Below are 16581 nucleotides of genomic sequence, written 5' to 3'. Positions count from 1 at the left end.
TCTAATTCCTTTCTTGTGTGTTTAATGATAATAATTAACACCGTACCATAAGCTAGGTACTGGGCTGAGTCCCTGCATGACAACCTCATTACTGTCAGTCATCATGTGTTACAAGGATTAGAGTCTAACCCACTGACCACATGAGAAGACTGAGTTCTTAAAGATTAAAATAACCTGGTCACAGGTACTTAGCTAATAAATATCAGTGATCACAGGTCAACCTGTCCTTTGTTGACCCCAATACCTTACAAAATTCTAGTAGGAGAAAATTTCACAAATATCTTGGGAGAAGACCGGGATCAGACTTAACCAGAATTATTCTAAACTTAATATTTAGACAGTAAGAAGATAGGGTTTTACTCCAAATAAGATAAGACCCCATACACAACAAGATAGTATTTTCTGAAGCTCTGAAGTGTGGGAATCAAATGACAAGGTAAATTTTTGCATCTCACTACTATAATAAACCACATACATTTACTAAAAAAGACCACTTTGATATCATGAACTGTGAAGAGGATAAAAGAAACTAAAAATGTAACTTTACTTTCCTTACAATAAAATCAACATCGAATAATGTTAGATAAAACTCCTAGAATGTGCACAATGTGAAACTGACAATTTTTCAGAATGTCAATATAGTCAGAACTAAGATCCCCTTCCCATTTTACTATACAATGAATTTGTTGACCTATAGGTCATTTTTATTTTAAAATTCAGTGTGTTGATGATTATGTTGACTCTTATTCTAGGAATGAAATCTCAAATTCCAACTACGAAAATGCCTAATTGCACTAAACACTTATTTTTAGGAAAATAATCTTATTTGCCTGCCCTCTGTTTTGTGATTTTATCAGGATATAATCATTTCATCACTGTGATTAATTATTTCTTTTGAAGACTCATATGTAGATGCATTGAGCATGTAAATATTATACCTATAATACCTATAAACAGTCTGATATTTCATGGGGCAGTGGGTGGGGGAAGATAGAGTAACAACACTTAGTACAAAATGTTCAATATTAGAGGCCCACGTACAGTGTCTTATAATTAAAACAAAATGCACAATGAAATTATTTTGTTACCTTTTTGTTGTTTTCATGTTCAAGGTCATCTGAAGCCTAAATTAGAGAAAGATAAAAATAATTTACTTCTCTAAAGGGCAAAATTCCAAATTTACTAGCCATACATATATAGATATTTAAATAAATTCATGTACACTTGTTATTCTATTTATTTGTTAAGATGGGAAATTACTGGTAACATAAAGCCATAGATAAAGTGAGAACTGAAAAGATATCATGGTATAGCTCTCTTTAACACCATAAAAGCTCATCTTAATGCTTATCTCCCTTCTTTGTTGATAGTCTTTGCCTATTTTGATGCTTCCTTATGGTAATTTAGTACATGATTTAGTGATGGGGCTTGGGAAATAATCCATGTGGCCACCTCCTCCGGTATGTAAAGGGTCACTCTTCAGCTATTCAACACTCATGTCTTGTGTTGATAAAGGCAGCATAAAGGTAAGCGCTGAGTCTTAGTACGTTATCTATTAGTCTGAAAGTAGCTGCAATTCTCTATATTGGAAAAGGTAGGGGTAATGGCAGTATTCCCTTGGCTTTGTTCGGCAGACAAATTTGCTTCCACTTTCTTAGCACCTAAGGCATACACCTACCCGCAACTGCATCCTCTGTCTTAATGATCAAGTATTGCTGCTCCCATCAAAGACCACACCCTCACATCACCATCCTCCCACCCACATCCAGGAATTCATTTATCACTCCAGATTCAATCATCCTAAAAATAATACTCCCTGGACTCCTCGGGTTCCCTTTTGCCACCAGTTCCCCTTTATAGCAAAACTGCCCAAAAGTATAGTGTCTCCTCACTCACATCTGTCTGCTACAGGGGTCCCAACCTCCACACTGAAACTCCTTTCTTCAAGGTCACCAATGACTCCTAGGCCAATGACTCTTGCATCTTCTTACTCAATCACTCAATAGTATTAAAAAAATCAACCACTTTGCCAGGGGATAGCAGGTGGGGGAAATGAAATGTTGATCAAAGGGTACAAACTTCCAGTTATAAGAGGAATAAGTTCCTGGGCTCTCATGTACAGCATGGTGACTACAGTTAGGAAGACTGTATTGTATACTCGAAAGGTGCTAAGAGAGCAGATCTCAAATGTTCTCAGTGCACACACACACACACACACACACACACACATCACTATACCCCACACACAAAAGTAATCATGTGAGGCTACACTGCCCCGTTTCTTTAAACTTTTTCAGTGGCTTCACATTTCACTTAAATTAACATTTGAGTTTCTCACTGTGCCCCCCATCACATCCTTCATTCTCTAGTTCCCACCTGCCTGTCTAATCTCATCTTGTTTCACTCGATCTCTCACTCAACCCACTCTGTTCACCCTGCCTTTGTTGTTGCTACTGCTGTGGTCCCTCTCTGGGCAAAGCAACACCTCTATTCCTGTGCATGGCCAGTTCCTCTTTATCCTTTGGGTTCTCATCTCCTTGTTTTATTCTCTCCACCTCTTTTTTTTCCATCTGAGCACTCATTCTTAGTTTTGTAATAGCACCTATCACAAATTGTAATCATATAAATGCCTGTTTACTTGTTTGTTGTCTGTTTCCCACCCCCTTCCAATAAACTCCCATCAGCCTATCAGCTCCATGAGGGCAAAAGCCAAGTGTGTTTTGACCCTTCGGGGTTGTTATGGCCTAGAAAGTGCCGGACACATAGTGGGTACACAGTTACTAATTTTTTGGCTGAATGGTTGGATGGATGGAAATATTTTTAGGCTTATTCTACATTAAGAGGGAGATGAGATATCAATGAGTATGACTGGTTTTCTAATGAGGGCTTGCTGGGGTGATCGGGGTCATTTTCCTGAGATTTGAATAGGTTAACCTTTGCTGCTGGGGTGCTGCTGTTTTCTCCCTGCTCACCGATAAGAATGCAATAAATAACAACATCTGAAGGGCATGGGCCAAAGAGGTAGGGGTCAACACTGGGCATGACTAATCAGTCACTTAAATGTCCTTTCTAACTTAGTACTGTGCATGCCTCGAGTTCGGGTATTGATTGTGGCCACCCAATTGAGAAGGGGAATTACAGGCTACTTATTCTCTTGTGGCTCTCACATTTCTGAAATGCTATAACTAACAGCTGCTACCTCTTGCAAGTCATGAAAGCAAAGGGAACCAAGACTCTGACCTTCTTAACACTATTGGCAATAGCTTCCTTGTGACCCAAGTCGTCTGCAGAAAGTTCATTTCCATATTTGTATTCAGGGTGAGCTTCCTCCTCTTGCTCAGCTGTGTGAAAGACAAAAGGAAAATCCATGAAGCCAACTTACCACCAAGGGGTCAGGCCTCCTCTATAATCTTGGATAAAATATAAGCACTTTTAGAGAGGAAGGAAGCTAAACGAAAATGGGAACATTTAAATAAACAATTGTTTTTTCAAATAAAACTCTCACTAAACTCTTACCTACTCAAGGTCAAGGAACATATCTTGTTACTTCTCTTGCATCCAGCATGACTTTTTAAATTGAATATAGCTGATTTACATTGTGTTAGTTTCAGGTGTATAGCAAAGTGATTCGTTATATATATATATATATATATATATATATATATATATATATATATATATATATATATATATATATATATATATATATATTTCTGATTATTTTCCATTATAGGTTATTACAAGATATCAAATATCGTTCTTGTGTTACACAGTAAATCATTGTTAGCATGGTTTTTACATGATTGATGCTTAACAAATTTTTCTTAAGTGAATGATTACTTCCATTGCAGTATACTAACCTTAAAAATTAAAGCCTCAAACACCTCAGGAAGATCTGTGACTCATAACAGGGTATTTTGATCCTCTATGACACCCAGAGGAAAAAAAAAAAGATACAAGAGAAGGAAAGTACATTTGATAATTCTGAAAAAGAGTCAAAAATGTCCACTTGAATTTTATGGGCATAATGACTTGTGGTCGGGAGTGGTGTGATATAAAAAAGATAGAGCTTGGAAGGACTTACTGCTACCGTAAATCATTTGCCAAATCTGGCTGCTGTTTAAAAGACTCTGAAATCATTCCTCGGGCTCATGGTGGGAAGGGAGCAGGAAATGGGTGCTAAATCAAGCTGGTGACCCAGGAGCCTGGCCTGGCTATATAGGGAGGCACAGGTGCCATCACCCGGCCCACCAGTCCAGGAAATGACAAGAACCCTGGTATCCACCCAAGGCTGCAGGTGGAAAAAGGATTACCCGTTGGAAAATTAGGCACATGATGGTGTGAGATCTGTATTCCCATGATGCCCATCCTGCAGGGGCTCCCAGGAATTTGCCTAAAAACTAGCCAGGATCAGGAGACACCCACAGGCCACAGGACAAGGCCAACACAAATCCACACTCTCACTATACTGGGCATGAGGGACCTTTACTATTAAAAAAAAAAACAGTGAAAATATTTCTGAGGGAGGTGTACAGACCCATAAGAATTAGACATTTTTTGTTTTAAGTACCTTTAAAAGGTGGAAAGGAGAATTCAAGAACAGGAGTACATGAAAAACTTTCACCGATTCTAAGGTGCATTTTTCCCCGCGTTGTAATATATCTAATATGGCAATGTATCCTTTAATCGATGGCATTTTATGATTCACTGGAAGCAGTTTTCTTTCTTAGTCAATAAAATAGTAGTGCCTTTCAACTGACGGTGTCTTAGATTCAGAATTTTAGATTGCTCTTTGCAAAGTGCTATTCCAGGGAAGGGATAAAGGTAAGGGAAACGAGTCAGACACCCTCCTCTTCTGGAACTGATATCCTGATGAGGGGGTATTCTGGAGGCAGATGATTTTTTTTAAAGTAGGTCATATAGGCCTTGGGCAAGAAAAAGGGATTTGAGAAGCTGAAAGAGGTCTTAAAAGAATCTAGTCCAGTGTCTTCACTTTAAAGGAAATAGAATCACAGATATGATTTGACTTGTCTGAGGTCACAGAGTTAGAATATGAACCTAGATTTCTCAGGCTTCTAGCCCAATGCTCGATATGATTTGACTTGTCTGAAGTCACAGAGTTAGAATATGAACCTAGATTTCTCAGGCTTCTTAGCCCAATGCTCTTAATGTGACACTGGGTTTTCATGACCTACAGCCTGTAACCAAGATTTTGAAACCTCCCACCATCACTACTGAATTTCAATTTTATATCTAGTCTAACCTGCTTAGCCAGATATAAACTACTTGAATTTCCAGGGGTATACCCCATAGAAGGGGGAGAGACTTAGTAACTGTTTTAAAAGGGTTGTATGACTAAAGGTTAGCATCTCCTGAGTGTGTATGTATGCATAGACACACCCACAACCACACACAATGTTCCCCACTGTTGTCTGAATCTACATCCAGCCTAATGACTGGGTACACACTTCCACTGATGGAGAGCCTTTTCTATTTTCTACAGCCTCCAGGCAGGCCTGCCCTCTTGAACTATGCTTGGTTTCCTCTTGCCTGCTGTGTTGAAGTACTTAAATGAGAGACTCTAGTCATTCAGGTATAGTAGGATCATACTGTGATAGCAGGGTAATTACAGCCAACTGGTTGACCAGAGCTGAAGTCAAGTATGACTGAGGAAATGTGAGACTCACATATGTAACTGGTATAGCAGAAACCTCTATGGCCTTAGAGAGAAATTCAGGTGCATATGAACCCATATATTTCTGTTAGAACAATCAAAATTTTATCTCAAACTTTTTTGGAATAACATGGGAATCACTAGAGGCAAATTTATTTTGTCTATAGGAATAATTAGCATTTGCATAAAAGTTGGGACAGGACCCCTAAGGACAGTAAGTGGAATCCTGCTGACCCCTCATTTTAGATTAATGTGCGTGTGTTCAGGAAACTTCACATTTTTGACTCACATCATTTACATTTTTTCTCCTTTTTATAAAGAAAAATATTTTTACCCATGATTTTGCATATTTATGTTCTCTTTATATTCCTATACATTAGAAGGACAATATTGTAAGGTACAGAAGGTCTTGACCCTGGACTCAAGGCAATTCTGGGATTGAATCTTAGTGGCATTGCTCATCAGCTGTGGGATTGCATGTAACATATGTTACCACTCTAAGCTTCAGTTTCCTCATCTGAAAAATTAGTATAATAATACCTACTTCTTTGGTTGCATAAAGATTAAATGAGGAATTGATGTAAAGTACCTAATCCACAGTTGGTACAAAAATCGTAGTTATTATTATTATGATTTTTCTTAATGTATTCCATTATTCTGCAGTTTGTTTTACTGGATTAGAGTATCTAGTAACACCTTACATGTGTTTGACTATCATCTATGAAACTTAACCTAAGTTAAGGGACAGTTTTTATATAATATTCAGACATTCAAATTTTAGAAGTATTTTATTGATCTTTTGAAATACTGGGTTGGCCAAATTTCCATAGGATGTTATGGAAAAACCTGAACGAACTTCTTGGCCAACTCAGTATATTCCTTTCAAGATTTTATTCTTAAATCTTGTTTGGGTTTATTATTTGCAAAAAATGTGAAATAATATAATAAGCAATGTGGCAGACTGTATTTTCCAAAGACAGCTGCAATAATATCAGCTTCCCACTGATTCTTCTACAATGTGATCTTGCCGCTCACCCACCCCCTGGAATGTGGGTGGGCCCTAACTAAGACTGCTTGGATGAATAAAATATAGAGGAAGTGATGATGTGCCAGTTCCAAGCACAGCTCTTAAACAGTTTAGCAGCTTCTGTTTTCTGCCTGTTGGAGCACTGGCTCTCCGGACGCTCTGTCAAGGAGCTTGGCCACCATGCTGTGAAAAGCCCAAGCCACGTGGGGAGGCCACATGGGGGTGCTTGTGTCAACTGAGCTCCCAACAGCCAGCCAGCATCAACTGTCAGCCATGAGTGAGCCATCTCAGACACCCGGCCCAGTGGAACCTTCAGATGACTCTAGCCCCCGATGTCATCTGCTGGCAACCTCATGAGAAACCAAAGGGAGCCCTCAACCTGAGCCCAGGTGACCCATAGAACTAGGAGAGAAAATAATAAAGTGTTTTGGGGTGGTTTGTTACACAGTAATAGATAACCACAACAGGCATTGATTAAATACTGTCAGGTATCTCTGGCCTCCCAGACCCTCCCTGACATATAAAACATATGGAAGTAAGTCATGTTCCCAGGCAACATAAATCATTCATAAAGTCTCTTCCATAGTCAGGAGTTTTTATTAAGGGGTTTTGAATACGATTAGTTGATTCTCACAGCTTTTAGGTTTTTACCTATAATGTCAAACTTTCCTAAAATCTACTCTTCTATTTCAGATGTTTATATGAAAAACAGAGTTTCTACAAGTGTTTCTAAATTACTTAGCCCCAAGGCACTATCTAAATTCAAGGCACTAACCAACACTCAATGCATGTCCAAACTATTCTGTTAATCAACTCTCATGTCGTTTTGTTAATCAATTCTCATGATACATAATGAACAAATAATTTTCTAAAAACATTCCAAACTTTTCAAATGACCCATGTAAAACCAAAGATTATGGTTGTGGCTATATGGCCAAAGTAAAAATAGAAGCTAATAACAAATATTAAAATATTTTGAGCAAGGCTGCCTTTGCAAAAATTATCTACCTGTAAATATAGATATTTACAGATAGATACAGATATTTATAGATAGATATAGATATAGGCAATTCTGGTGAGCTGGTTATTTGAAGGAATTTGAACTTGAAAGTTTAATTCTGGCTTTGAGTTTCTAGTTCACTATAAGTGCACACAAATCAAGCATTTACTGAGGGTCTCTATCCAGGTTCCTTCCCTTTTAACTCACCTTACTGCTGTCATCAGTAAGAGCACTGATGTTCAGGTTTTGTTTATGGGAAAGAACTGCAGAAATGTTCTTTTTATTCCAAGCCCAGCCTTCTACAGCAAGTGCTTCAAGGATTCTCTGGCTGTGAGTTTCTGCTGAATAGCTGAATGCACAGCAGGAAAGGAGATGACTAAGCTACTAAAATCTAGTGTGCAGGTAAATTCTAAGTCATACTATTTGGAAAAATACCGCAAAATACCAAAAGATTAAGGTTGGTACATGTACCTGACTATTAGGAATTAGAATGTTGTGTTATATAAAAGGGTCCATTGAGACAAATTCATGTTTTTCTTATTTTAAAAAGTATTTTTTTGTGATGTGTAAATTTAAAAAAAACAACTTACCACTTTCTATTTCCTCTTCATTGTCATCCTCTAAGATGTTCACTGGGGCAGCGGATTCTCCTGCTTCCATCATACTTTTCAAAGCTTCAAGCTGTTCTGTTATTAAAAATAAACAAGAAGGAGATGGAGACAGGTGTTGGATCACTTATAAAATAGGCTTGAAGATCAATGTGGAGAAGGAAGTGAAAAGGGAAGGGAAACCTATTGTCGAGGCTCCTGAGGCTCAGCCACGGCCACTGTCTCCCCAGTCCTGGTGGCCTTGAGTCCTTAAGGCAAGTACAACAACCCTCTTATCTATGCACACTGAGCCACTATTGGAACGTGAGGGAAATGCCCCATATCCTGGTCACCAGGTTGAGAAGTCACAGCTCAGTCCCTGTGAAGGATTTGAAGCTTGATAACAAAAGCCCAGAATTTGGAGCATCTGGCACAGACCAAGGTTTATGGACTGTTATGGTGAAGTGACAGAACAGAGACTGAAAACGCTTCAGGAAAAAATATTTTTCTTTTAATAGTTGTGAACACATATAAAAGACGCCTAACAGCCAGCATTAAGAACATTGTTGGGGGGCTTCCCTGGTGGCGCCATGGTTAAGAATCTGCCTGCCAATGCAGGGGACACGGGTTTGAGCCCTGGTCCAGGAAGATCCCACATGCCGTGAAGAAGCTAGGCCCGTGCGCCACAACTACTGAGGCCGCGTGCTGCAACTACTGAAGCCCACGCACCTAGAACCCATGCTCCTTGACAAGAGAAGCCACCGCAATGAGAAGCCCAAGCACTGCAATGAAGAATAGCCTCTGCTCGCCACAACTAGAGAAAGCCCGAGTGCAGCAACGAAGACCCAATGCAGCCAAAAAAAAAAAAGAATATCGCTGGGAAACAGGCACTCTTCTTATATTATAGTGAGGGTATAAACTGGTACAACTTTTCTGAAGGTCAGTATAACAAGATACATATGATATAAAATGTGTACATGCTTTGGCCAACCAACTCTAATTGTACCAAGGAGAAGGCTGCATAAATGTACAAAATGAACAGCCAAACATGTTTACCGTTGTTGTTTTCATAGCAATGAAAATCCATCAACTTGGATCTGGTTAAATTACACTATATGCCACATAATAAATTCTGTACAGTGTTTCATACACTAGAATCAAAAAAAAATTTTATACATAAGAATTAAAGTTAGTATGTAGATTTATATCCTACTGGATATGAGTATACTTCATTGGTTGAATTAAAATTGACTAAAAATCAGCATATTTAACATGATCCCAGTTTTGTTAAAAATGCGTGTATATGTTAAAAGTGTACGTGTGTACATGTGTCTCTAATACGCGTATATGTGTGTAAAATATATAATTTAGTGCTATTTTATTATTTTATTATATTTTTCTTTGCTGTTTTCATTTTCCTATAGCATTATTGCTTTTGCAATAAAAATAAACTGGAGCTAATATAGTTAAAAATTTTTAATTTAGAATGACCAAGGGGAAAACCACAATGCAATCATACCAGTATTTGATGCTATTCATTCACTGAACTAAGAGATTTGTTGGAAGAAAATATTTTCAAAGAAAATGTTCTGGGAAAACACAGTGGGGGCAGTGTCTAGATAAAATCATCTCCCCCCACCCCCCAACCACACACACATTCACACTCGCGTATTACCTAGGATCCGTAGATATATATATATCACAGGGAAAAGTGCAAAGGGAAGCTTTTAAAGAAGGCTTTAGAGTGTATAAAATGATAAAGTGCTAGTTCCTTATATCTTGACAAATTCTAAAATGCTTCTTTCGTTTTCTTCTCATCTTTCCTTGGGACTCCTCCAAACTGTGATCTATGAATATATGAATATGTTTTCCCGCTGCAGGAAGGGGTTGATGTGGAACCTAAACTTGAATAAAAATGTGGCAACTTTGCTCTGCACAGTATATAGAACATCACCATTAGACCTGCTTCCTCCCCAATCTGTGGTGTTAAAGTATATTTCATTCTAGATAGCTGAATTGTCTCAACATGCAACGTACGGATGCTTCTGCCATAGATGAGTGTATTTGACTTACTTTTTTCAACCTCAGGTTTCAGCCGTTTATTTTTGATGAGTATTTTTCTTTTGAGGTCATTTGGGGATGGCAAGGGCCTGCCTGGTTCCAGCTGGAGACAAAGAGAAAAGGTTGAATTCATCACGACAGGGTCGTACTTCTCCCTTCTCATTCCCAGCCCAGAATGAGCAGAAGGCCTGTGAGTTACACAACCAATATCCACTAGATGGCAGTCTGCACAGTTTTATACTTTCATTCCGCAACCCAAACTAGCCCGAGCTCTGCCTTACACTAAGGCAGCAAACTTGGCATCCACAGGGTCTCTAGAGGTTTGCAGAGCTGCTCCACCTTCCCCAGGGAGTGGGGTCTGACCTACAGTGGTCTTGGGGAAAGGGGTCCAGCTCAACCCCAGACCTTGCCCCCTTTAAGTACCTGGTAAAGTACAAGAGGTGATGGGGTCAGCTGGGGTCAGAGGTGCCCCCCCAGGCAAAGTCAAGAGGCTCCCTGAGCCCCCCACAAGTGTTGGGCTATACAGTAAGCTGGTCTACTCAGTAGGGTGATCCATCTTCAATGCTTGGGATTGTGGCTTTGTGGGTTCAATAAGAGAATTAAGAAGGAAGTGGTTCTAATTATTGAAATCTGAGCTCTACTATGGTTTCACTGGCTTGGATTAATGTCTGCAAAGGGGATGTTCCTTTATTCGATTACTTCTGATCCACAGAACTGTGTTATATCTGGTCACCCATTCCCCATCCCCCCACCATCCATCTATATACCCAGCTACCCTTCCACGTGTCCACTCATTTTCCAAACTAATTTTTATACTATTTGTACACACAAGGCACTGTGCCTTCCTATGTCAGTGCTGACTCAAATGAAACCCTCTGCCGAAATTCTGCTCCCTTTGGGAAGCCTGCTGTAACCAGTCCACTCCCAGTGATCTCTTTTGCACCTGGATATTGGCAATAAATATTCACCACACTATAGGCCATCTTTTTTAGTTACGGTTTTACATTTGTATCCTGTGCCCTCCTTCCAGGACTGAAAGTTCTGTAGTTCAGATCTTAATCTCATTTATATTGCCTATACTTCCCATAACCTCTCATGTATGTGCACATCACAAAGAATGCAGAGATCTTTCTGTAAAAGCCAGCACCTTAGTCTAACAAAGAAAATAAAACAAACAAAGGGCTTAAGTAAAAAATAAAATAAATCAGCGATGTTTCTTAGTTTAGGTTCCCGTAGAATCAGTCTGAGACAAAGAGGAAAGCACCAGTAATTTATTTGGGGGGCAGCTCCAGGGAACTCCAGCAGAGGAGTAGGAAAGTGAGAAAAAGAAAACAGGCAGCCAATGAAGGGTGTGCTAGTAGGCAAGCTGTTACTGTGGACGGAAGCATGATCCCGCTGGGGAACTTGGGGGGAAAGTGGGGACCATGTGCCCGGAGTCATCCCTCTTGAGGAATGAGGAAACATGGGGCGGGGGGTGGTAATTCTCTGGTACTTCTGGCCTGACTTCCCTGTGTGGGCAGAGCTCCAGGGACCAGAGTGTCCCCCCAGGCAGCAGCTGCAGGTGCTGGCGGTGGAGATCAGGCCGGTGTGCAGGGAAGCAGGAAGCGCTGCCAGGATGTGGACGGGGCCCCTGCAGCCAAAGCTTCAGCAGGCTGCCAATATCCTCCTATATTTTTTTCAGTTCCCAAAGATGTACTTCTGCAAAACTCACTGTTAAACTACCTGATGTGTTCCCAGGTAGCACAGAGCACCTTCCCCCTTTAGCCATGGTGATGTTCTATTGCTGCTTCGTGCTACCGTGTTTGGGCCTATCAGCTGCTCGTCAACAGTGGGGCAAAATATTTCACTACTGTAGAGTGTTTCATACTTTCACTCCAGTAGCTTTCTTGTTACTCCCAACATCTTGTGAGAGTGGATCTTAACCACTTGGGGGTTATGGATCCTGGTAAAAATCTGATGAACTCTCTGGAATGACTGTATACAAAACAGCAAACTGTATGCAATTAGAATGAGTTCACAGACCCCACAAAGCCTATCTGTGGGGAACAGGTTAAAAATTCTTTGTTTGATGAAGGAATTAGTAAGTGTAAAAATGAAGCTCAAAAACGTGCATATAACATTGCCCAAGAGTTTATTTTGGACTTAGGAGCTTGAACTTCAGGCTTCTGTGACTTCATCCAGGGAACTTCCCATAGCAACAGGATCCCGTGGGTGCTGAACCCTGGCTGCACATTTGATTTACCTGGAGAGCATTTAAAAAACACCACAATCCGGCTGACCTTGAATCAATTTCAGAATCTCTGAGTGGGGCTGTGGCAGAGGTATGTTTCACAGTTCCCCCAGGTGATTCTAACCTGTCACTGAACTTGAGAATGATCACCAACTCTAGACTCCTGGCCAGTGCACACTTTGTGAAATTTTAGGGCAGAGGTCTCAGAAGCCATAGAGACCCCATGATCTTCTGAATTAAACTGAGCCAGATGTTTACTTTGTGCCTCTCTCTACACACACCTCTGAAGCACAGTGGAAGCTTCCCATACCAGCGAATTGAAATGCACATGAAGATCTTTAACATTAGTCCTCCAGAACTACTTGACCCTTCAGAAATGAATTTCAAAACAAATCCATTCATGTTAGAAATATGGTTTGCTAAAAATACATACTGGATGTGATTCAAGTGCTTGTTTCAACAGGAGATCTCCAAATAGATCTTCGCAATATTTGGACATCTTGTACTGTTGATATTTGCTAGAGGGAAAGAACGGACATTTGTAAATTCAAACATCCATTAACTGTCCAGAATAAGAATAAGAAACATCCATTCCTAGTGATTAAAAACTCCCACTCTGCAAAATGTTTGATTGTCCTCTTGATGTTAATGGGTTAACCAGTGTAGTTTAAAAAGAAGTCGATTCTGCCCCCAAACTAAGAGCTGGTAAGCAGAATAAAAAGTGTCTTTCAAGTTCATCAGGTCTGACTACAAACATACTGCCAAGTCTTCCAACTCAATGGAATTTTGAGCAAGGTGTCCTGTTCTCTGACCTTTTGTTTAGAGGAAGCATTTCTAAAACACATTAACATGACTTTTTTCTTTCTTTTTTGGAAGTGTTGAGAGGCAGTGGTTTGAGTTTCTTCTCCTTTTTTTCCCCCATAAGACTATGTGTACTTACCACTTCACAAAAGAAACTATTCGGTTATTCAAAAAGATGTAGAGCAGGGGTGGGGAGTGGGGATTAGGAAACAACACTTAGAGACTTGGAGTAGAATGAATCATTATACCTGCAGTGATTTTCAAAGGAGAGAATTACAGGATATTCAGATGTGACAAATGCAGTTTCCTTGATGGCTTGAATAACATCCTTTAAAGATAAAGAGTGTTAATGAGAGAGGAGAGAAAAAAAATTAAGGTACCTGAAACCAATTGGAGACTATTAATTTGAGCTTTTCAGAAAGTCAGTTCTGGCAATTAAGACCTGGAGAACCCATTTACTGCTACAGACTGAGTCCCCTGTGGTTAGACCCAGGCACAGTTCATGGTTAATGACACTTTTTTTCAAAGCTACTTTTACTTCTCCAAAATTAGGGTGCTAGTAACTGACAAGATATTTCACCTAAATGGCAGTGCAGTTCCTTGCTCTATAATCTGCCAAGATGGGTTCAGAGCTCACCTTTCTCACTGAGGAGCAGGTGAGCTTTCTGCACAGAGATTTTCACAGCAGACCCCTCTCCTTCCCCTCTCGCCTCGAGGAGAAATGTGTTGGTAAAAACCTCAGGACTGTTAGAAGCTTTTATTGACTTTCCTCTGCCTTTTGGCACCAGAGTTGGGCTACATTTCATTAATTCAGTGAAGACTCCTGTGAATCGATGTGACATTTGCAATATTCCTTGTTTTGTATCACCCTGGTAGTTAACCATGGGGCAAGCCTCATCATTCTGTTAGTTGGGAAAATATTTGACAATAGCTATCTAGGGAAGTCCATTGAAAAGAATAATGGCCTAGGCTAGACAATCTTGGAGTATTTTACTGAGCATTCTTATGGTTCAGGTGGTCCTTTAGCTATTCTTGCTTGAAGTTTCTTCTCAGGCAAAAATGCCTTGAGTCACTTCCCAAGTGACCTTAATTATCCACTTGAGTTGACCTAGAATTACTCCTTTAGGAGAATCTTGGCTCTGCCCATGGTTTCTTCTTTGCTCAACTCCAAGCTGAGAGGGAAGAACCTGCTTTAGAGCTTAAGCTTCCTTATCAGGCTCCTTAATTCTATAAAAAAAGATGTCAACCCTTGCTGTCAGTTTGGTGGCTATGCAAACTCATGGCTTCCCACTTGAACATACTCTTGGTACTTCTCAGGAAATGTAACCTTGAATTCATCGATGTTCAAAATTCACCAACATCTTGGCTAAGAGAAGTGATATGTATGGAGGGTCACGGGACTAGGGTCTAGGTGTCTATTTTTAAAAACACTCCTGGTGGGACTTCCCTGGTGGCACAGTGGTTAAGAATCTGCCTGCCAAGGCAGGAGACACAGGTTCAAGCCCTGGTCTGGGAAGATCCCACATGCCACGGAGCAGCTAAGCCTGTGCACCGCAACTACTGAGCCTGTGCTCTAGAGACTGTGAGCCACAACTACTGAAGCCCACGTGCCTAGAGCCTGTGCTCCGCAACAAAAGAAGCCACCACAATGAGAAGCCTGTGCACCGCAACAAAGAGTAGCCCCCACTCACTGCAACTAGAGAAAGCCTGCACATAGCAACGAAGACCCAACACAGCCAAAAATAAGTAAATAAAATAAATAAATCTATTAAAAAACAAAACAAAACAACCCCAGTGATTTTCCACATGTTGGCAGAGTTGAGAACCATTGATCCAGAGGCTGAAATAACTCTCCTGAGTTATACAAAACTGACAGAGGTTGACGTATTTGACATAGTGTCCAACCACAGAATTTCATTTTTTCACTTGTCTTTTGGCAGGGCATCACTGGATCATACTGAGGAACTTGCTAAGAAACCAACCTTCATATTGTACATAGAGATCACCAAAAGGCCATGACTGAAATCCAATTTATAAAAGTGTAGATTACATTCTGTGAGGATCTTGCGGGGGGCGACTTCTATCTGGTGTCAGTACTAGGAATAACTGTGCTTCTCTGGACTAACTACTCTGTATGTATTTTACAAATCCTGTGAATTATCATGTTTCTCTCCTTGCACTGAATTCAAAAAAGTTTGGAGCCCAATTTGTCGTATGGCTTGAAAGTTCATAGGATTTCTTGACAAGCATTCATAAAACTCTAATCTCACTATCTTACTTTCTTACCCATATAGGCACTATTTATAATCTATTTTATTTCCTGTATTCTATATCTTTTTATTCCACTTTGAAAGTCCTTCAGAAAAAATGCAAAGTAAGTAAGCACAAAAATAGATAAGAAAATGAAAGACTGTTTTTAAAGTAAGTGGAACAAGGGAGGTTCTGCCAGAGAAATCTCATTATATGACACCGTCACCATTTGAAAGCAGAAAAAGTAGCATGAAGGAAATATTAAGTGGAGAAAACATTTTTCTTGACTTTCTCTGAAAAACTGGAAGAAAGGAATATAAAGGTAAGATGCTTGAGAAGATGAATAATTCGTTTTCTCCACTCCATCTCTCTGTTTCCACAACAGTTTGGAAAAGGCAATGGTGAGGTAATTTTAAAACTTACCTTGGAACCCTCCTACACTGTGGTTGGGAATGTAAATTGGTGCAGTCACTATGGAAAACAGTATGGAGTTTCCTTAAAAAGCTAAAAATAGAGCTACCATATTATCCAGCAATGCCACTCCTGGGTATATATCCGGAAAAAACTCCAATTCAAAAAGATACATGCGCCCCAATGTTCATAGCAGCACTATTAACAATAACCAAGACATGGAAGCAACCTAAATGTCCATCGACAGAGAAATGGATAAAGAAGATGTGGTACATATATATACAATGGAATACTACTCAGCCATAAAAAAGAATGAAATCACACTATTTACAGCAACATGGATGGACCTAGAGATTATCATACTGAGTGAAGTAGGTCAGAAAGAGCAAGACAAATACCATATGATATCACTTATATGTGGAATCTAAAATATGACACAAATGAACTAACTTATGAAACAGTTTTTCTATGTCTGTGAGTCTGTTTCTAACAGTTACCAAAGGGGAAAGGGGGTGGGGAGGGATAAATTAGGAGGTTGGA

At 39.8% G+C, this 16581-nt stretch overlaps 1 protein-coding gene across 8 annotated transcripts in view; it reads right to left on the bottom strand.

The window, feature by feature from the left end:
- PLCB4 (phospholipase C beta 4) overlaps positions 1-16581 on the bottom strand; it is a 411772-nt gene that overhangs the window by 65297 nt on the left and 329894 nt on the right. For all 8 annotated transcript variants that reach the window (XM_082358981.1, XM_082358984.1, XM_082358982.1 and 5 more), the window contains 6 exons: positions 13629-13708; positions 13013-13097; positions 10362-10452; positions 8292-8387; positions 3241-3341; positions 1089-1124 (listed from right to left, as the gene is read on the bottom strand). In XM_082358981.1, coding sequence (XP_082215107.1) covers positions 1089-1124; positions 3241-3341; positions 8292-8387; positions 10362-10452; positions 13013-13097; positions 13629-13708 — 489 coding nt within the window. The remainder of the gene's footprint in view (positions 1-1088; positions 1125-3240; positions 3342-8291; positions 8388-10361; positions 10453-13012; positions 13098-13628; positions 13709-16581) is intronic.

The sequence above is a fragment of the Balaenoptera borealis genome (genome assembly GCF_965194805.1).
Source record: "Balaenoptera borealis genome assembly, chromosome: 16".
Lineage (NCBI taxonomy): Eukaryota > Metazoa > Chordata > Mammalia > Artiodactyla > Balaenopteridae > Balaenoptera > Balaenoptera borealis.
This window is presented reverse-complemented; position numbering and strand designations above follow the sequence as displayed.